Source organism: Tachypleus tridentatus, chromosome 2, assembly GCF_004210375.1.
Source record: "Tachypleus tridentatus isolate NWPU-2018 chromosome 2, ASM421037v1, whole genome shotgun sequence".
NCBI lineage: Eukaryota > Metazoa > Arthropoda > Merostomata > Xiphosura > Limulidae > Tachypleus > Tachypleus tridentatus.
The window spans coordinates 61,120,286-61,143,767 of record NC_134826.1 but is presented as its reverse complement, the minus strand read 5'-3'; the positions used below and the strand labels follow the sequence as shown (position 1 = coordinate 61,143,767).

At 34.1% G+C, this 23,482-nt stretch overlaps 1 protein-coding gene across 11 annotated transcripts in view; it reads left to right on the top strand.

Moving 5' to 3' along the window:
- LOC143243949 (uncharacterized) overlaps positions 1–23,482 on the top strand; it is an 85,336-nt gene that overhangs the window by 46,544 nt on the left and 15,310 nt on the right. For all 11 annotated transcript variants that reach the window (XM_076487806.1, XM_076487802.1, XM_076487803.1 and 8 more), the window contains 2 exons: positions 6,411–6,582; positions 20,443–20,567. In XM_076487806.1, the coding sequence (XP_076343921.1) occupies positions 6,411–6,582; positions 20,443–20,567 (297 nt within the window). The remainder of the gene's footprint in view (positions 1–6,410; positions 6,583–20,442; positions 20,568–23,482) is intronic.

Here is a 23,482-nt window from a genome sequence, read left to right as displayed (position 1 = left end):
CATACATTATCTTAACTATACAGAAAAAAACTAACGTATGGTGCCAGTATATGGTAGAAATCAACTTATTAGCACTTCACAAATAAACCTTAATAAAAACAGTGTTTAACACTATGTATATATATTAAGTTTTTTGTCTTGTCATGATCCAAAACGCATAGAGAATTGTCAGTAGAGAAGAGAGCTCGCATAAAAGCTTTATGTGATGCTGGTTGGACTCTCTGACAAATTGCTGCAGACTTTATATGATCTCTAAACACTGACAATTACACCGTAGATCGTAAGACCGAAACAGATAAGTTTGAAAATAGGAAAGAAAGAGGCAGAACACCTAAACTCAATGATACTGATGCTAAGTATCTTCGTTTTTGCAGCCTTCGAAATAGAAAGAAAACTGCAACTGATATCAAGCATGAGATAAACAACCACGTGCCAGATAACAGAAAAATGTTCAGATCTACAGTATCAAGAAGACATAACGAGAATGGAATATTTATTTGGTTGTGTATCAATTTAAAAACCTTTACTTGAATCAATATTGTCAAGAGATTGAAATGTGCTAAAAATACAAAAACTGGACTGTCTATGATTGGAAAAGGGCATATGGACAGATTAGTCCAAGTTTAAAATATTTGGTTTAAAGTGTAGTTTGTAGTCCGGCGGAAGAAAGATGAAGCATAGGGGAGGTAGTGTGATGGTTTGGAGGTGTTTCTCTGCAGAGGCGACTGAAGACATTTGTAAAATAGATGGAATAATAGACCATCGCAAGTACCATCCAGTAGTGATCCGTCATGGTATACCTTGTGGTTTACGTATTACTGGCAAAAATTCTACAAGGAAAAAGATAATAACCTCGAACATTCATCAAACTTATGTAGAAATTACTTCGTTATAAAAAACAAACTGCTGGAGTTATTCAAATCATGCAATGGCTTCCACAGAGCCCCGATCTCAACCCAGTTGAGCAGACCTGGGACCTAAGAGATAAAAAACTTAACAAGTCAAAAGTTTCTTATAAATAAACTTTTTAGGAGTATATTAGAGACATTTGAATTAAAATCTCAAAGGACACTTTGATTAAATATATTGCAACATTGTCTGAAAGACTGCTTGCAGTTATTAAAGCAATAGAACGACACACAAAATATTAACTGTTTGCTGAACTTAAGCTCTTCCACTGAGTTTTTGTTGTACTGAATATGAAAATTAACAACATTTTGATGTTTCACCTGCGACTTACCATACGTTCTTATTTGAAAGTAGCTTGAAATCTAATTTTTAACTTTGTATTCACACTTTTGCACATTGCTATGTAAATACTGGAATTTTAATTACGTAGACAAAAATTAATATTAAGAAATAATTTTAAATAAAATAAAAATTAAGAGTAAACAAAAAAAATTATACATACATACTACGCTCTCTGGTGACTTAGTGATAAGCTTGGGACTTGTTTTTGAATATCGTGCAAAGCTACACGAGGGCTATCTGCACTTGCCCTCCCTGATTTAGGAGTGTAAAACTAGAGGGAAGACAGCTGGTCATCACCATCCTCCGCCAACTTTAAGGCTACTCGTTTACCAACGAATAATGGGAGTGACTACCACATTATAATACCCCATGCTTGAAAAGGTGAGCATGATTGGTGTGATAGGGATTCGAACCCGCGATCCTCAGATTGTTAATCGAGCGCCTTTACCACCTGGCTATGCCGGGTCTGCTTAGGAACTTATAATGCTGAACAATGAACAAAAACGTATATTTAACAAACCCTCGCGTGACCCGGCTGTAACCTTGTAGAGCTTATTTTGCTAATACGCGCAGTGCAGATAGTCCATTATGCAGCTGAATGGAGAATAGCAAAAAATAGTCATAAAAATATAGCAACATATTTAATTGACAGGGCTTCCTATTTTGAATTTAAAGTTATTCACTAAATTATTCGTTACATTGTTCTGGAATATTTCCTTTTCAAAATTCTTTGTCATTTAAATGCTGAAATAAACATGCACATGCTATAATAAGTGCATTTTATTTTAACGACGTTTCTGCTCTAATATAAAAAATTACACTGATATTTCTTAATTTTATAGCCTACTAAAATACAAAGTCATACACGGTGTTATAAATAAAAAATGTCTATTATAATTTAAATATATATATATATACACACATGTATAATTTCGTATTAATGTAACATTTTAATTACCACCTATACATTTGTCCACCCTTTTTTTGTCTTGTTCTACAGTGGTAAAGCACTATGTGTTCGGACTTACGATGCTAGAAATCTGGTTTCGATACCTGTGATGAGAATAGAGAGCACGGATAGCTCATAATCCTGCTTTGTGCTTAACTTCAAACAAACAAACAATTGATGTCTCAGGTTTAATCCAATGAATGACGTAAAACCTCCGAAAGATGCTATTATTTTAAATATTGAAAATATCCGATTTTAAATGATGTTTATTAATGTCTTGTTCACCTTGAACAAGAAGACTTTGGTTCTCTCCTATAGCGTACATAATGCAGACTTCTGAAAGATGATCGATGATGCATTGGACTGCTAAGTTAGGGACGGCTAGCGCAGATAGCCCTTGTAGCTTTACGCGAAATTCAAAACAAACCCTTAAAACAAAGCCTTGAAAATACATCACAACATGGAACTTTTACTATACAGCTTCATCCCAGACTTATGCCGTATTTTGTTACACTGTGTCGTCAATGGTGTCTATGGGAAAATGGACAGATCATTGGCGTGATCAGTGATGACGAGAAAACCCACTTGTAGAGAAAATATGTATATAAAAACGGCTGGTTTTATAAATATAAATACGCGACGGAAATTTAGCTTGAGAGATAGATCTAGACGGCATGATTGTGATAGTAGCCAAAAAGAGTGTATAGTAGCAACTTTAAGAGCACAGTTATCACAGCCTTGATTGTTATTGAGCATATTAGAATAATTCGTATTGTCACTTGTGTTCTTAAGTGTTTGTTTGTTTTGGTTTGTTTTTAACTTTCGCGCAAAGCTACTAAAAGAAATCTATAGTTGGTTGTCAAAATTTTAAACGTAAAATGTGACCCGATTTTAATGAAAACTATGCATTTATGTAAAAATACAGATGACCTTTTGTGAAAAATCTGTACGTAATGGAGAGAAATGGAAATCATTTTCGGATTAGCAAACAAGAATCACTGTACAACATGTAAAATATTCAAAGGTAATAAGGCCATCGCAGGCCTGTGTAATTAATACTTGTTAGAAACGTTGAATTCAAATGATACATACATGTATATTTAAAAATTGCAAATTTATCTGAATTAATAGTTATCTGAAAATTTGAAACTATACATTATTTTTGCAACATGTATCTCAAGAGTTTGGAATTTAGCCTCCCTAGTAGAATATCGTAGCTACGCCCCTGAAAAGTATATATGAAAACTCAGTAGTTGTAAAATATTTCTTGATATTTTTATCATCCTCAATCTTACACAACGTTAGATAAAAAAAGTTACAAGGTAATGTGGTAATGCAATAATTATAATGTTTAAAGTCATTTATTACATGTGCTATAAACGAAAAACTTTATTTTTTTATATATGAGCCGGATTTTTGTTGCAGTAGGTGTCTGTGACTTGTTGGTGATAAATTTCAACAACAAACAAAGAGCATGTAGTCCATTTCTTTTAAAATAAGTCAAACGTATATGCAAGTATCCGTTACATTATTGATCATCACAGTTATATCCAGAGCTTTAAATAATTGTTTCTTTTTTTTCCGTCAACTCCCATACAAACTGGTTTACTTACTTACGAACAGGTCTGGCATGGCCAGGTGGTTAAGGCACTCAATTTGTATTATGAGGGTCGCAGGTTTGAATTCCCGTCACACCAAACATGCTCGCCCTTTCAGCCGTAAGGCGTTATAATGTGACGGTCAATCCCACTATTCGTTGGTAAAAGAGTAGCACAAGAGTTGGCAGTGGGTGATGATAACTAGCTGCTTTCCTTCTAGTCTTACACTGCTAAATTATGGACGGCTAGCGCAGATGTGATAACTGTGCTCTAAAAGTTGCTACTATACACTCTTTATGGCTAATATCACAATCATGCCGTCCAGATCTATCTCTCAAGCTAAATTGTCGTCGCGTATTATATCCCGACAGAGGTCTAGAATGTTCCTCACACTAGTAGATATTATGATGTAATAATTCTCAGTTAAAACAACGAGAAACACTCAGAAGGCTCTCATAACATGACGCACTAATATGACAATGATCAATTCGTAACTCAGCAACTCAACGTATAATTCATAAACATGTACTGTTACGAATTATAATTTATCACGGACGAGTCTCTGATTTATTATGTTACGAATTACAATTTAAAATAGCCTGAAATTTTAATTTTAGTTTAGAAGTTATTTTAATGTCGATATGTGTCAAATTTATGACACTTAGCAACAAGATGGATACATACAATTTTATTTCTTAACACAAATATATTTTAATATACAAACAGCAATACAATTTATAATAAGAGTTATTACAAATAATGATTTATATACAAAGTTGTACAAGTGTACAAACAATATTGAGTCTTCAATCTGGTCTGGAACTTTATATTTTATTGACAGTTCATGATCTGCGAATTAATTCTGTGTACAACTCACTTGACGGGATGCTAGCTAGCTTCTTCACACATGAGATTTTTCATCGATGCATATATATCTAATGCTTTTTTTGTAAAAATATTAACGCCCAAGCTAATTCACTGAAATTAAATGGTTTATAATGTTCGAGGTCTATAAACTTTCCCAGTCAAATATCTGTAGTTTTCCGATTAATAAGCGTTTATCACAGTTATAGCTTCCGAGTTTTATAGTATACTAACTCTAGAAAACCAACATTATTAAACTATCTCTCGGCATGTTGTTTTATAAACGTTAAGACGAGGTTCTAGAAATTTCAGTTGGCCACAATGTAAAATATATATTATTCATTCTTACACTCGAAAATATTCTACAAATTTAGAGAATAGGCGGGAATTTTGCAACACATACTTAAGAGTACAAGTTGCATATATTTCTAAATACATACTTAACTAAAGTAAACATCATATTAAAATAAATACATAATAGTAAATTCTTTACAGTAAGTGAATAATTCTGTGATAAACTATCGCTTCAAAAAATAACTAAATTTAACATACGTGCTAGCTCTCAGGCACAGCCACAATGCAGTAAGTTAGTTTTTCATACGCATGATAAGTGCAGCACAGATTAATTAATGTGTAACTTTGTGCTTAAGTGTAAACTATTGTACTGTATTGAACATCCAGCATACAAAGCACATTATGTAGCTTTGCGCTTAACTTCAAACAAGTTCAACATTTGTTAGCCCTATTTCAACTGCTTGATGGTAGCATATATGATACAACAAAAATAGTATTAATGAATTAAGAAACAAAGCATAAATGCTGCAATGATGGCTCGAAGAACAAAACTGAAAGGGTTAAATAAGTTTAATATATATTAATGAAATATCCATTGTTTCAAAATGTAAACTTCAAGAGATGTTGAATGAATTGTAAATTTTAGTTGTATTATCATTTATCAATTACTTGTAACATGCGCACGCTGGTGACAATTTAATGTATAATTTTATGTTTTACACATGTATACTGAACGAAGTGTAAAATTTCTAATATGTTTCTAAACTAGGTCTTATATGTTTTTATATGCTATTAGAAACTTGATAATCTATGTCTTTAGAAGTTTTATAAATATAATCTAACTATGGAATTATAAACTTTATAATCTCTCCATGCCTTTAGAAACTTTATAATCTAAGTATGCCTTTAGAAACTATATAATCTAACTATGCCTTTAGAAACTATATAATCTAACTATGCGTTTAGAAACTTTATAATCTAACTATGCGTTTAGAAACTTTATAATGTAACTATGCCTTTAGAAACTTTATCATTTAACTGTTCTTTTAGAAACTTTTAATTCTAAAGCTTAGATTTCAGTACCAGCAGTGAGCATAGTAGACTCAGCTCACCGTGTAGTTTTGCACTTACCAAAAAACAAAACAAAAAAGATATTATATTTACACGAACTGAAAGAATTATTTTTCCCGGTAACTGTATGTAAACATTAAGAAACCAAAAGTGAATGTGTTATTTTAACTTCTTTTTTAAAATAAAATAAGCATGCATAACTTTAACCAAAATATTTACGATAATAGTGCTTTTCTGAATAATTACAAAAAAAAAATCTCTTTGCAAAATATGTACTGTATTCAACGGATTGCGAAGATATTTAAAGTTTAATAAAACTAGAGTAAAACATTACAAATACATCAGAATACTAGATGTTGAAAGTACTCAAATTTCTCGTGCAGTTTTAGGTTTAGAATATTGTCCAGGCTATACAGACACGTTTGGCATGTGGAACACAGGTTTCTACTGTCCAGAAGACAAGCCTAATGAACCAGTATACTGTTGTGGAACGGACACTTACAAGTATTGTTGTACCAAACGCAACCTTCTTAAGGTTAAGGAATCTTGGGACGAGTAAGTTTTCATGAAGTATATTTTTAAATATGCCATTACTCACATTGCATGCAAAGTCAATAAACTGTTTTGTATGTATGTAAAGCACGTCTTTTGGTTTAAAAGTTTTTTAATTTGACTTTTTCTTTTATCTTAAGACGTAAACTTGATGTCAGGTCACTAATAACTGCCTCATTAATTTTAATAATTAAACGCAGTAGTTTTATACTTTACAGTTAGGTTTTATTGGGATACATTTCTCATTGCTTATTCCCTTTACCTTTACTCAAAATAGAACAGTAAGATCTCTAGAAATATATAACTTTGATGGTAAACCTGTATTTAGTACATCATTGCCATAAAAATTTTCATACTGTTGTTACGATATTACCAGAATTATCCAATAAAAAATCCATAGACATTTAACAGCTTTGCAGCAGTTTTGATGTAATGTCTGCCATCATGGAAGTTTTAGAAATGAGCATATAAATTCAAATTTATTATTAGTCGAGTATTATTTTTATATATTTAACTATATATTTTGTCTTGTAAAAGCCACAGTTTGCTGTACGTTTTTAGAGAAAGATGATGTTTTAGCGCGAAGCTACGCGTAGGAGTAACTGTGTTCTGTCCACCATGGGTAACTGGACGTTATCACTGTAAGTCTATAGAATTACCACTGACCATAGAAAAACTTTTTAAAGCTACTTTTTCATTGGTCTACTGGGAAATCTGCAAATTATGTAAGTACAAGCAATAAAGAATCATTAAAATCTATAAGTCTTGTTGAAAGACTATTACAGAAGAAAAAAAAATATATAATAAAACCTCACTAAATAGCACACTGATTGACGAGCTGAATATCAAAGCTTTCTCTGATTTATGAGATTTTAATAGTTCAAATTGTGGGAATCCGGCTGAGATTCATTTTTTTAAAAATCTGTTTAAGCTCTATGTTGTTTTAATCAAAAGTAATTACGCTATCTGCATCCTTTATCTAACTTAACTTATTTAAAAATAATGTGAACGAAAAAGACTGGTAAAACGAAACATTTATTTGTTAAGCGTAAAGCTACACAACGAGGTATCTGTGATATGTCCACCAGGGGTATCGAAATTCTGTTTTGAACGTTATAAACTTTTAAACTTACTGATGAGCCATTGGAGGGCATTTGTACGAATAATTTTTATTTTATTCTATGACCATTTGATTTTTTTTTGTTTCTTTTGAATTTCGCTTTAAGCTACAAGAGAGCTAGCTATCTGCGCTAACCGTCACTAATGTGGAAGTGGCAGGCAAGATGGAACACAGCTAGTTATCATCACTCAACGCTAACTTCTGAAGTGGTTCTTTTACCAAAGAATAATGGAAGTAGTCATAGCATATATAACCTCCTTACAGATGAAAAGAATAACATTTTCACTGACGGGGATTCGAAATTGCGTACTACAAATTGCGAGTCGTCTGCCCTAATCATCAGGCCATGAACGCTTGAATCGGATCCCTTCTGAAGTGTGTTTGGCTACGCCACTATACTCAGCGAGAAAAAAAAGCTCGTTCAATATCCAATTAAACTTAAATACAAGCAGCTTTCAATGAAGTTTAATGAGAAAACTGCAGTGGTTAAACACTTACAAGCAAACTGATTAAGTATCACCAGCCACACCCTCCTGTATGGAAATGTTTAATACATTTCAGAAACCTTTACATATATAACACAAAAATCTTTGTGTCTGTCTCTTGTCCGTTATCCAACTACATGTATTTTATTGGACCAATTTCAACCAAACTGTATGGGATGATAGTTTGCAACAAGACACATATTAATGGGAGATTCAAAACCCCTCCACTCCTCATTATTGATGTTATTCTTTAACGTACGTTAACGTTAACAACATTTATTGCTGGTACCACGTCCTTATACTACACACACACACACACAAGTATTCTGTAACACAACATACACACAGCGCGGGTGAAGGACATACAAACATCTTGTGTATCTCAGAGAATGTGCTAGCTCTGTACATGAAGGAATGCAATGAAAAAATGGCTACTACTGTTACAATAATACATAAACTCAGATCAAGTTTCTATTACAATACCAACCATACTGCTTATATGAAGAACCGCTCTTTGAGTAATACCCACTTCCTACTCTGACCCTCGACCTTACATCTTCATCCTGTAAAATACTTTTGACCGTCAATTAATTAAAAATTTGAGGTAGTATGGGAGGAAATTAAAAGTTAGGTGTTGAAAACGGGTAAGAGAAAGCACCCTACCGCCACTTTTTTTGTTACTACCTCTTTGTACAAAGTCACTTTGACCATCGTACAAAGTATACCATGTCTCAAGTATATATATACAGTGAGTTATTAAAGCTTATACAAAATCTTTGGTGAGGTAATAAAAGTAATGTAATAATATGTTATGTTATATATAAATTGTGTGAAATTTGGAATTTTTTGTTTATCTATCATAGCTTCCACTCCCACATTTGTTAAAGCACATAACCCAGATAAAGAACAGGTACTCAGCTCTTTTTCTATAAATCCCAAGAACTGGGGAGCCCTATTAACATACTGGATCCCAGATGGCAAACTTTGTCCTGTTTATTTGTATCGTCTTTGTCTAACGGTATTGCTTCAATTAGTAAAAACGAAATGCCTTTACCAAAACTACTGTAAAAATATTACTTTCAAGCTTTTATGTTTGTTTCATGGATTACAGCGTTTAAAAATAATTCATCTCGCCTCTCCAACTTGTAATTTAAGTATGTTCTAATAGAAATTTGTGCCGTTTGCTTTTTTATCAGGTCATCCCGTAAGTAATGTCCGAAAATTCAATACAGAAAGTGCATAATCATTTCTGTCTTTGTAGAAGGCTCTAATGACTAAAATTCGTAATAGGGCGAGTGTAAAAATGTTCAGACAAATAAAAGAAACTAACCCAACTCCAATTTTTTAGATCATTAATCAAATAAACCCTTATGAAGATGGATGTGTCTGAAGAGCACATTAGGCATATCATGCTTTATGAGTTTAAAAAAAAGGCTAAAGTGCGGCAGAAACTACACGCAACATTCAAAGTGTTTATGGTGCGGAGTCTTTCATTGAAAGAAAACGTCGTAGGTAGTTTCAAAAGTTCAGATAAGGTGACTACAGCTTAAGTGATGCGCCACGTTCAGGTTGTTCTGTTGAGTTTAATGATGACTTGCTGCTGGCTGTACTTGATGAAGACTGTGCTGTAACAGTTAAAGAACTAGCACAGAAACTTAATTCAACCCATTCAACAGTTCACCGTCATCTGCAACAGCTTTGAAAGGTGTCAAATCTTGGAAAATGGGTCCCCATGATTTGACAGAAGCCAACCTAGGAGCAAGGGTGGATATTTGCACTTCTCTGCACTCTCGTGAACGTAACTTACTTTTTTTTGACAGATTAGGGACTGGAGATGAAAAATGGATATATTATAAAAATGTTAAGCGCCAAAGACAATGGCTCAGTGCAGGTAAACTGGTTGAAGATTAGCCCAAAATGGACTTCCACACTTGGAAAGTTGTTAAGCGTTTGGTAAGATATTATTGGTGTGATTCACTTTGAGTTGATGCCACTCAATGTAACGATTACATCAGACTTCTAACTCAACAGTTAGAACACTTAAATGTTGCACTGAAAGAAAAGAGGCTTGCTTTGATCAGTCATAAAGGTGTTACACCAGGATAATGCACGGCTCCCTACAGCAAGGATCACATCTGCAAAGATTGAAAAGCTAGACTGCGAAAAACTTCCACATCCTTCTTATTCTCCAGACTTTGCCCCATCTGATTATCATCCATTCCGAAGTTTGCAGAACTATCTTGATAGAAAAAAGCTTAGAACACATGAAGATGTCAAAACAACCCTCTCTATGTTCTTTTCCTCCAAACCCCAAGAATTTCATAGAAGTGGCATTCAGAAGCTTGTGAATCGTTGGCAGGAAGTAATTAATAATACTGGAACATGCATTATTGATTAAATAACATTAAAAGCATTTGAAATCTTTTCTCTTTTTCTGAACCTAAAATCGGACATTACTTAAGGGATGACCTGATATATCTCAATTAAAACCTTAAAAGGTCTATTGATCGTATTCTCGGTAAATTGTATTTGTAAATTTTATGCATAAAGATATTCTATATTTTGTTCTCCTTACTTGTGTAAATATGATCTAAGTGTAAATAAAATAATAAACATAATCAACTGTGACAGAGTGAACGCCTTTTATAAGGCCCCTGCATGGCCAGGTGGTTAAGGCACTCGACTCGTAATCTGAGGGTCGCGAGTTTGAATCCCAGCCGCACCAAACATACACGCCTTTTCAGCCGTGGGGGCGTTATAATGTTACGGTCAATCCCACTATTCGTTGGGAAAAGAGTAGCCCAAGAATTGGTGGTGGGTGGTGATGATTAGCTGCCTTCCCTCTAGTGTTACACTGCTAAATTAGGGACGGCTAGCACAGATAGCCCTCGAGTAGCTTTGTACGAAATTCCAAAACAAACAAACAAATCTACGGTCTTTTCATAAAGTTCATTTTCCCCTTCATTTTTGCAAACAGTTTGATAGTGTTAATATAACTTAACACTTGCGATGAAATAGGAATATCTATTTCCTCGCTCGCTGTCTTTCCCATTTTGTTCATCTTTTGAATCTCTCACACTGTTACCATCTTGTGATTCTATTACAAATTTTGAATCAGTTTCATCAATTTCTGTTAAAACATTCTTGTCAACGTTCACAAAACTTTCTGCGTTCACAGAATCATCTGCATCAATCCTCTCAATCAGTTTGGATTTCACTAGAATCGTCATAACAAACAACTTTAAAAAAAAGAGGATATTTAGAAGTTGTTTTTTTAAATGAATGTATTTAGAAGTTGTTTTTTTAAATGAAGGTATTTAGAAGTTGTTTTTTAAATGAAGGTATTTAGAAGTTGTTTTTTTTAAATGAAGGTATTTAGAAGTTGTTTTTAAATGAAGGTATTTGGAAGTTGTTTTTTTAAATGAAGGTATTTAGAAGTTTTTTTTAAATGAGGGTATTTAGAAGTTTTTTAAATGAGGGTATTTAGAAGTTTTTTAAATGAGGGTATTTAGAAGTTTTTTAAATGAGGGTATTTAGAAGTTTTTTTTAAATGAGGGTATTTAGAAGTTTTTTTAAACGAAGGTATTTAGAAGAAGCCTTTTTTTAAACGAGGGCATTTAGAAGTTGTTTTTAAATGAAGGTATTTAGAAGTTTTTTAAATGAGGGTATTTAGAAATTGTTTTTCTAAATGAAGGTATTTTGAAGTTTTTTTAAATGAGGGTATTTAGAAGTTGTTTTTTTAAATGAAGATATTTAGAAGTTTTTTTTTAAATGAAGGTATTTAGAAGTTTTTTTAAATGAGGGTATTTAGAAGTTTTTTAAATGAGGGTATTTAGAAATTGTTTTTTTAAATGAAGGTATTTAGAAGTTGTTTTTTAAATGAAGGTATTTAGAAGTTTTTTTAAATGAGGGTATTTAGAAGTTTTTTTTTTAAATGAAGGTATTTAGAAGTTTTTTTAAATGAGGATATTTAGAAGTTTTTTAAATGAGGGTATTAAGTAAGTTTTCCCTAAATTTTAAAATTAGGAAAGATAGGAATTAATTTTTTGCGAGAATTATTTAAAGAGTAGAATTTTCCACTTGAAAGACAAATATATTTCTACAAATCATGAATCTAATTTATCTGCAAAAATAATGACGACAGAAAAAAGAACAGAATATATTTAACCAATACTTACAGTAACAAAATGTCCGAGAATTTATTAATATTTAAACAAATTATTAATTAAATAAGAATTTATTAATATTTAAAGAAACTATTAATCAAATAAGAAATTAATATATAATCAAAAACATTTTTTTCCGCCTTGCTCAGCAGGTTCTAATCCTACTTGTTGACACATGAGGCAGGTGAAAGTTTTCTGTCCGTGTTATGCAGGTTCCGTCATATAGAGGGCCTTCTATAAGAGAAATCTTAAGATAATGCTGCAAAACTTTGATATTACCAGCTTGTACAGGTTTCCGCCCTATACAGTTTCCGGCTTAGGCAAGTATTACTGAAGTATATTGAAGCTCGTTGTATTTTTCTTATTTCCAAAACTAAATCATATTTATAAAATTGGTATTCGTGTCATTTTCTTGCACGAGATCAAGCTTGGTCACAGTGCGGCGTTAGCAGCTCGTAATATCAATCTATTCTGAGAAAATACTCTTGATTTAAGAGTTAAAATACAGACACACGAGATGAGAATAGTTTGACCAAAAATACTTAGACTAAGACTTACGTAACTTGAGATGCTTGTTATGGAAAAGGAAAGAAGTCGATGAAAGCTCCGTCATCAATCTCCTCAATCACATATTTGGTGAGGGCATAGCTAATGAGCGCACAGCACAGCATTGGTTTGGTTTGTTTTGAATTCCGCGCAAAGCTACACGAGGGCTATCTGCCCTAGCCGTCCCTAATATAGCAGTGTAAGACTAGAGGGAAGGCAGCTAGTCATCACCACTCACCGCCAACTCTTGCGCTACTCTTTTACCAACAAATAATGGAATTGATAGTCACATTATAACGCTCCCACGGCTGAAAGGGCGAGCGTGTTTGGTGCGACGGGGATTCGAACCCCCAACCTTCAGATTACGAGTCAAGTTCCTTAACCACCTGGCCATGCCGAGCCACATCGTTGGTTTAGGAGAATTCACTCTGGTGACACAAGCCTTCAAAATGAGCTTCGGAGCTGCTCTCAGACAGCCATTAATAAGGAAGAGTTGAAGTCCTTAGTTGAATCAGAAACCTGCCAAACCGTGAGAGAACTTGTTTACAAACTTCGTGATCATTATTCAACAGTTTTTCGACATCTTGAAGCAATTGGAAAGGTGAAAATGATATATATAAATGGGTACCCAGCAAATTGATTGAAAACCGTCAAACAAAACGAGCTGAAATTTGCTCCTCACTCGCAACAAAAACGACCCGTTTCTACGTAGAACTGTCACCTGTGATGAAAAATGGACAATAGACGACGACCCTAAAAAGCTCATTGTCAGTATTTGATGGTCGTCAGCAGGTGTGATCTATTATTCATTCTTAAACCCAGAAGAAACAACCACAGCAGAGAAGTATTGCTATGAACTTGAGACTATGTACCAAAAGTTGTCACGAAAATATTCATCGATAGTCAATCACAGTGGATCTATACTGCTTCATGACAATGTCTCACATGTTACTGTCTAAAAACTAAACAAACTTCAGTATGAAACTTTACCTCATCCATCACATTCACCAGATCTTCCCCTACGGATTATCTTCTTTTGAAACATTTGAAAACCAAAGGTAAATTGAAAGTGCCTTCGAAGACTCCATTGCATCAAAGTACGTCCAGTTCTTGAAAGATGGCATTTATAACCTCACAACTCGTTGACTGAAATGTTTTGAGTTGTAAAGGAGCTTATTTGATTAAATAAATTAAACAACAGAAAAAATTCACTCGTTTCACATTTTTCTTTAAAAATCTGACATTTCATATGCAACAGCCTGCTTCTTTTCAATATACCTTGCCATGGGGACCAACTTAGTTCGGCTAATCAGTTTAAATGAAAATACTATACGACAACCCTACCATTTCCTTCTCCCATTGATTTCCGATCTTTCTCGTGATATTCCTTCTAATCACTTTACAGACGTTTTATCATAATGGTCTACTTAAAAAATCAAAACTTATCGAGTGGACTGTGTAAGTTGTAGACATATCAAAGAGTCGGAAACTTTATAATCGATTTGTTTTGCTCAGTATGCGCTGCCACTACCGAAGTTTTATTGTAAATAATGATTACAGACTTATAGTGCTAGCATGGCCAGGTAGTTACTACGCTTGACTCGCAATCGGAGGATCGCGGGTTCGATTTCCCGTCACAACAAACATGCTCGCCCATTTATATTTTCCAAAACATAAACTTTATCCTGCTGCATTGCCACCACATACCTATCTTCCAAAACATAAGTGCTGTATGGTCATCACATATCTATCTTTCAAAACATAAGCTTTATCCTGTTGCATAGCCACCACATACCTATCTTTCAAAACATAAGTTTTGCTTTTCTGCATGGCCACAACATATGTATTTTTCAAAACGTTATAAATATGATAAACGTAAATAAACTCCCTGCTTTACGCTAAGACACAGAATGTCATTTACCATTTCCTGTGCCCAATTAAATAATTATACGAAATAAAAGTTGGAACATGTATATTTCAAAGGCTAAATTATTTGAGACCCATCCATTGCTAATTTATTTTCCTTGGAATATTGTTATTTAATTCATGACAGTATTGATGCAAGTAGCCTTAGAAGTTTCCAACTGCAAAATCACTCTGAAGTAAGAAGAATTTTGTATAAAATATAATGGTATATAAATTGGAGAATCGAAAAAAAACATGTAATGTGTGTAGCGAAATAGTCTGTATTAAATGCATATATCTTACTGCACATTTATCTTATATAAGAATTGCAAAGTTTACTTCAGATGTAGCATGTAATTTTACATGTGTCTCATGCATGTCGGCATTGATTAACTAATAAACACGAGTCACAAAAACCATCTGCATCTAAGCCTAATGTTCCGTTACACATACACACACACACACATGAGGCCCAGCATGGCCAGGTAGGTAGGGCGCTCGGCTCACAATCTAAGGGTTAAAAGTTCGAATTCCTGTCACTCGACATGATCGACCTTTTAGTTGTGGGACCATTATAGTGTGATGGTCAATCCCTCTATTCGTTGGTAGAAGAGTAGCCCAAGAGTTAGCGATGGGTGGTGACGACAAGCTTTCTTCTAGCCTGTCACTGAAAAATTAGAGATGGTTAGTGCAGATATCCCTCATGCAACTTTGTGTGAAATTCAAGACAAACCAAATAATTAAATAAAAATAGACCCCCCCTCGCCGTTAGTCAACGCTAAAAAAACATGTATCGAAACCCGGGGTGGATACAGTACAGCTAACCCATTGTATAGCTTTATGCTTGACAAGAACCAAATTAACAACTGAAGTCGAGAAGTAGATCTGTTTTGTCGTTCTCATTCTTTGAAAAGTATTTAAATGTAGGTGTATCTCAAGTGAAAACACTAGCAACAAAGGACTAGAAAGGTACATAGGGAAAAATGCCCAATTAAGGTGTTTGTGGTTTCTCTGTTACTGACATGATATTAAATTTGATAAAGTACTTGGTCCAAATAAACTTAAACTTCTATTATTTCAGCACTTATACTCCCTGTGACTCGACGATAAGTCTGGAAATTTATAATGTTAAAAACCGGTTTCAGACCCGTGTTTGGCAGCACCACTTCCTCAGGGGATGTATATCAGTCAGGGGATGTATATCAGTCGATTATTGTCTTCCATTTTGTTTTTGTTTTTTAACGCAAAATATAATTAATAAGTAATGTGGTAACCTGTAACAATCGCTTCAGCAACATTGACGTAAATTTTACTGAATGGATACAGTTTGTATTTTAGCTCTTCGTGTTATAGATTAAAGAAATTACATCATTAGCGGATACAATTGGTGTGAATTAAAAATACTTACATTTCAATGATTATTTATTTTTCAAATTAATATTTACAAGGACTGTATTTTAACATACTTTACTTATTTATTATTACACAATTGTTAAAAATTGAATATTGACCGAAAAGTTGAAAATTTTCTCCACTCACAAATATGGCAATTTTTGAGTAGATATTTCTACTCCTCATGAGAGCGATTCTCAGTAAGGAAATTATGATACAAAACGTATAATTCTAAACCGAATTTCTTCATGTGATATGAGTTTTAGATTGTCACGCAAAACATATAAATATAATTATAATATTTTTGAGTTATATTTGTGTTTTAGGTTATTACATCAGACATGGCCCGGCATGGCCAGATGGTTAAGGCGCTTGACTCGTAATCTGAGGATCGCGGGCTCGAATCTCCGTCGCACCAAACATGCTGGCTTTTTCAGTCGTAGGGGCGTTATAATGTGACGGTCAAATTAGGGACGGCTAGCGCAGATAGCCCTCGTGTAGCTTTGGGCGAAATTCAAAAACAAACAAACATAAGACGAATAAATCTAATCCGAATTGCTCTAGGTTATGTGCATTTTAGATTATCGCGCAAAACATATAAGTCTAATCATGATGAAGAGGCACCTTATTTGGGTTGGTTTGAATTTCGCGCAAAGCTACAGAAGGGCTATCTGTGCTAGCCATCCATAATTTAGCAGGGTACGACAAGAGGAAAGGCAGCTAGTCATCACCATCCACCGTCAAATATTGGGCTACTTTTTTCCAACAAATAGTGGGGTTGACCGTACATTATAACGCCCCCACGGTTGAAAAGGCGAGGATGTTTGGTGTGAGGGGGATTCGAACTCGCAACCCTCGAATTAGGAGTCGGGCGCCTTAACCATATGGCCTTGCCGTGCTAGGCTCATTATTTAAATTTAGAATTTAAAATAATTGTGAATAATATCAATGTAAATATTTTGATAAAAGAAAATATTTTGCTTTTCCAACACATGGCTTACCCTCATTTATTAGCAATGTACCATATTATTTTGTTATAAGCACTACAACTTTATAATTATACAGATTTTGTAAAATTTGTAATAAATTACAATATTTTATTATTAATTTTGAAATATTGATACAAAAATTAATATTTAATGAATTTAATAAAGAAACTTTAAATAAAATTATTAAAATATTGTGTAATAACTGTAAAGAAATAAAAATTAAAGAAATTTTACTTGTTAGTTTAAATAACTGGGTGGGACCCTAAATACTAGTATAATTTGTCTACTGAGCTACTAATTAATGGCTTACCACCATAATGGGGGCTGGAATGCCAAATTCGGGAGGTAAGTTTATTTCACTTACTTATCTTACTTTCTTCTCCTTTACTTTGGACAGCAGTCACTTCCCCACAACTGTCTGCAGGCAATGAAATATGAGATAGATGTGGGACGTTGTGGGCTTGAACACCCATATCTCGCTCTCATAATTCCTTTTATTATTTAATTATTCTTCACGTGAGACTGGCATTTAGAGGTTAAGACTGATAGACGGTGTATCCCCATCGCAATATGGGTCCTGCTTCCGCAGCTACCTCAAAAACCTAGGGTACATTTTATATCCCACATTTTTAGTTTGTACCCTGGGATCTTTACAATTGTTGCAGCATTTTTTATTTTTGCTTGGGCTTATTTTTATTTATATATACACTGCTGGTAAAAATCTTAAGGCCAATGGACATAAAGAAAAAATATGCCTTTTGCCTTGTTAGACTCAATCACTTAGTTGAATACAGCTTCGAAAGATCAAAATAAGAAACGGGAAAATAAAAATAAAAATCGTTTTTAGCATTTAATAACGAAAATGTGAACACTATGAAATTATTCTAAATACTAGCTGGTCAAAAGTTTAAGACCATGCCAAAAAGAAGTCCTAAACAGGGTAGGAAATGCCCAACAAGAAGTCTCAGTAGTGAGTTGCACGGCCGTCCTTGCAAATAATTGCAAACATTCGCTTTGGCATGGTCGATATAAGCGTTTGCAGAAGGCTGGCTGGAATGTTATTCCAAGTGGTGAAGATGGATTCACGAAGATCATGCACAGTTTGGAATTGACATCCATTTCTATAGATTTTCCTTGCCATCCACCCCCAAACATTCTCAATGGGGTTCAGTTCGGGCGAACACGCTGGACGATCCAAAAGAATCACGTTATTCGCCATGAAAAAGTCCTTTGTCCTGCGGGCATTGTGGATTGCAGCGTTATCTTGCTGAAAGATCCAGTCATTTCGACACAAGCGAGGGTCTTCAGTCAATAAGGATGCTCTCTCCAACATGCCAATGTAGCCAGCTGCTGTTTGACGCCCTAATATAACCTAAAGCTCCATTTTCCCATGGAAGGAGAAAGCACCCCAGATCATGCTGGAACCTCCTCCACTGTGTCGTGTAGAAAATGTCTCCGGTGGGATATCCTTATCGTGCCAGTAACGTTGGAAGCCATCTGGACCACCAGAGAACAAAACCTTCATCCACTTTTCTACGTCCCATGTTTGTTGCTTCTCAGCAAAGTTTAACCGAGCTGTTTCGTGGTGTGGAAGAAGGCGTGGCCTTTGAAGACGTTTACGGTTTTTAAAGCCTTTCTCTCGTAGATGCCGTCTTATTCTTCTGGAGCTGCATTCTGCGTCTGTAAGGGCCTTAATCTGGTTCGACGATCGGCTGGTGTCTTGCCGGACAACCCGTCGAATCCTCCTGCTCAACGCCGGCGAAATTTTCTTTGGCCGACCACTTGAAATTCTCGTTCCGTATCCTTCAGGGTTTTTTCAGAAATTTGCAACAGCAGTTTTACTACGCCCAATCTCACCAGCGATATGACGTTGGGAAAGATTTTGCTTTTGCAGTTCGACAATTCTGCCACGTTTAAACTCTGTCAACTTTTTCGCTTTTGCCATGTTTTTACCTAATGTAACACAGGAGATGTCAGTGTGAGATGTTGACAACGCTAATGCTTGAACACAAATGACTAAATTTCGTTACGTATTTACCGATTAACATTTCGTTTCAGTATGGACTTCTTTTTGGTATGGTCTTAAACTTTTGACCAGCTAGTATTTAGGCTAATTTCATAGTGTTCACATTTTTCCTATTAAATACTAAAAGTTTTTTTTTATTTTCCTTTTTCTTATTTTTATCTTTCGAAGCTCTACTCAAATAAATGGTTGAGTCTAACAACGCAAAATGCATATTTTTCTTTGTGTTCATTGGCCTTAAGATTTTGGCTAGCAATGTATACACACTCACATATTCATACGTATTAGATTATCTCATAACACACAGTATAATCTGAACTATACGTAAGTTACGTTATCACCCAAAATATAACTGATGCGAATTTCTCTAAATTATATATTTTATATTTTCACAAAAAAACACGTAAATCTAATCCATGTATCTCAGAACGGCTGGTATGGGTATTAATACTTCACTGATAAGGAGAGAACAACGTTTCGACCTTCCTAGATCATCTTTCACGTTAACGAAAGATGATCTGGGAAGGTCGAAACGTTGTTCTCTCCTTATCAGTGAAGTATTAATACCCATACCAGCCGTTCTGAGATACATTTTTAATTCAAGTGGGTTTCTCGTCATCAGGAAAACTAGTCCATAATCCTGTCAATCGTATATGTAACTATGTTTTAGTGTATTACATAAAAGCAATCCGTTTTTATCTAGATTATATAATTTTAGGATTATTGGACAGCAAATCACACATTCTCAGAACAATACTGTTAGGGAAAAAAAGAAAAGATATATATATATATATTAATTCCAACATTTGGGGCCTGTTATTGGTTTTTTTTTTGGGGGGGACGATCGCAATCTGAGGTTCATGAAGTCGATACCTGATGCCAAATATTCTCGCCCTTCAGCTGGGGGGACGTTATGATGTGATTATTAATCCGACTATTCGTTCATGAAAGAGTATCCCGAAAGCTGGCGGTAAATGCTGTTGGCCGATTGCTTTTCCCTTGGTCGGCAGATACATCGGTAAATAGCTGATAAAAAACATCTAAAATGATTTTTACCAGATATTTCTCATACTTGTGGGATGCGTGTACTCTCGGTTATTCTCTAACCTTACAGCATGTATGTACATGTTGTTGTGTTACACTTTCGTTTCCAAACTTATTGATTCAGAATGTATAAATATAATTTTTTGTGCCGGATGTTAAGTATATTATCAGACTTTTATTGTTGTCATTCTAGTCAGCCACTAATAATCGCCGCATCGCTTGGCTCACTGTTGGCTGTGGCACTTGTGACCCTGATCACGTGCCTTTTGTATCGTTGGAACCACATTCGTAAACGGAGACATCCCATTGTTAACAGAGGTAAGGTTGATTAAAGTTCGATGTATTTACTGTTAATAAGATTAAGTTTTATTCTTTTTTTCTTCTTCCTTTAAACGGAATATGTTTTCCTAAAAATGTTATTGTTTGCTAAAACAAGGACGATCACGTCAGCCTGTTGTTCTAATTGTCTTTTTTTCTTCTGCCTGACAAAACTTAACGGTTAGGACGCTCGATTTGCTGGTGGAGCGTTCGAATCCCCGTTGTCGAACATGCTAAGCTGTGGGAGCATTATTATGTTACGATCAATCTTTTTATTCGATGGTAAAAAAGCAGTTGAAGAATTAACTGTTAGTGATTTTGATTAGCTGTTCTCTAGTGTATAAGTGTTAAATTATGGACAGATAGCCGTCGTGCACGTTTGCACGAAATTGAAAAAACACACAAAGACGTTAAAATAATGCATGTTTTCCTGTATGGCTTCACACAAACCTTTGTAACGAGCTATGTATTCTTTGTTTTCAATACATCTTGTGTTGTTTGGTTTAAACTGAGTGAAAGTTTTTGTGACAAACACTTATATTTACTTTATTTCTGCGGTAGTAAATTCTAATATAACATCATGGAATTTAATATCAGTAAATAATAATGAAAGATAGCCTCTCCAATGTCATGAGAAAAATACTTTTGATATAAGACATCATAAAAAAACTAAATATGAAAATGTGACACTAAAATACACTAAAAACGTATCTTTAACACAATAACTCCGAATCTTTAAAAATGGATCAAATAAAATCAAAGGGTATGCCGTATTAATACGATTTTGAATATACAAGTCAGAAAGTCACATGACAATCACACGTTTATTATAGATTATTACATAAAATAAAGGTAATCCGTTTTTTTTTTAATTGTGTATATTTTGGGTTATTGTATCTCAGAACGGCTGGTATGGGTATTAACACTTTTACTAATAAAGCGGAGAACAACATTTCGACCTTCTTAGGTCATCTTCAGGTCGAAACGTTGTTCTCAGCTTTATTAGTAAAAAAGTGATAATACCCATACCAGCCATTCTGTGACACATTTTTACTTCAAGTTGGTTTCTCGTTATAAAGAATTTTGGATTATTATTTGGAGGCTATCAGACAAGTCACGATTTATAAAAACAATATTGATATGGAAAAATAAAATAAAATAGAATCAGAATTTTTTTAATTATATGCAGGGGTAAACAAAAAGTGCCCCCCATGAAAATGTTCTTAACGTTTTATATCTTTTATTAAATAACACAAAAATAAGTGTTATGCATCTGCTGTTGTTTCTGAGATCGTCTTATTTCAGTTAACCTACAAAGACTAATTGTAATAAGAAGATCTAAGTTATATTTTTTATTAGAAAATGTAATTAAAATCATGAAAATCTCGGGTATTTTCGAAAGCCAAAATTAAAATTTGGATTTGAGATCATATTTGAAGAGATCTCGTTGAAAGCGTTCTAAAAACGTAGTCTTTTTTATGTTATTTAATAAAAGATATGACAAATTAACAATATTTTCAAGGGGACCACTTTTGTGTCCACCCCTGTATATCTTAGGTTATTCGCGTGAAGCAAAAATTGTAGTGAATTGTCAGGAGAGCAAAGAGTTTACATAAAAGCTTTATGCTGGTTAGACTCTCCTACAAGTGGCTACAGACTTGAAATACTCTCCAAACATTGTCAACTACACCCAAGATCATAAGACCGAGACAGATAAATTTTGAAATTGAAAAAAAGAAAGAGACAGAACACATATACTCAATGATACTGATGTTAAGTATCTTCGTTTATGTAGCCTTCAGGATAGTAGGAAGACTGACACTGATGTCAAACATGAGATAAACAACCGTGTACCAAACGAGAGAAAAGCGTCCAGATCTACAGTATCAAGAAGACTCAACGAGAATGGAATATTTATTTGGTTGTGAATCAATTTAAAAACCTTTACTTCAATCTTAAAATACTGTTGCTACTGTTGCGACAGGAGATATATGCAAAACAAATGGAATATTGGATCAGCGCAAGTACCATGAGATATTGATCCGTTATGATATACCCAGTGGTTTGCATATTATTGGTAAAGGATTTTACTACAAAGAAGATAATGACCCCCAAAACTTACCCAACTTAAGCAGAAATTAATTAGTTAAGAAAAAAGTTGTTGAAGTTATTCAAATGACGTAATGGTCCCCACAGAGCCCAGATCTCAACCCAGTTGGCCAGAGGTGGGACTTGATAGATCAAAGATAAAAAAAACTTGACAAATTCAAAGTTACTTCCAAAGAAATTTTATTGGATTGTATTAGAGAAATTTGGGGTAAAATTCCAAAGAACATTTTGATTAAATATATTGTAACAATGCCTGAAAGAATGTCTGCATTTATTAAATCAAAAATGGGGGGGACACAAGATATTAACTGTTTGCTGAACTCAAGCACTTCCACTGAGTTTCTCGTGTACTAATTAAGAAGATTAACAAAATTCTGATGTTTCACCTGTGATTTATCTTTCATTGTTCCTTGAAAGTAGCCTGAAGTTTAACTTTTGACTTTGTCGTAACATTTCTGAACAGTACTGTATCGATTAGGTTAACACGTTAAACATAAATCTAATCCATTTATGTATGAAATGTGTACGTTTTAGGCTATCATATAAAAATGTGAAACTAATTCTAATTTATTTAAATTATATTTATAGAATAAGTAAAGTTAATTCATTTATCTCTAAATTTTGACATTGTTTGAATTGTCTTAGAAACTGTAATCTCACTAAAACTTATTCCTTTTTGGAGAAGCATGCAACCGCTCATTCCGACACAAAATATTCATACACTCAAATCATAAAGATATGTTCAGATTGGAGATTTAAAATTTCCAAGACGGAGACACCTCTTGTAATTAATGGGAAAAGAGAAG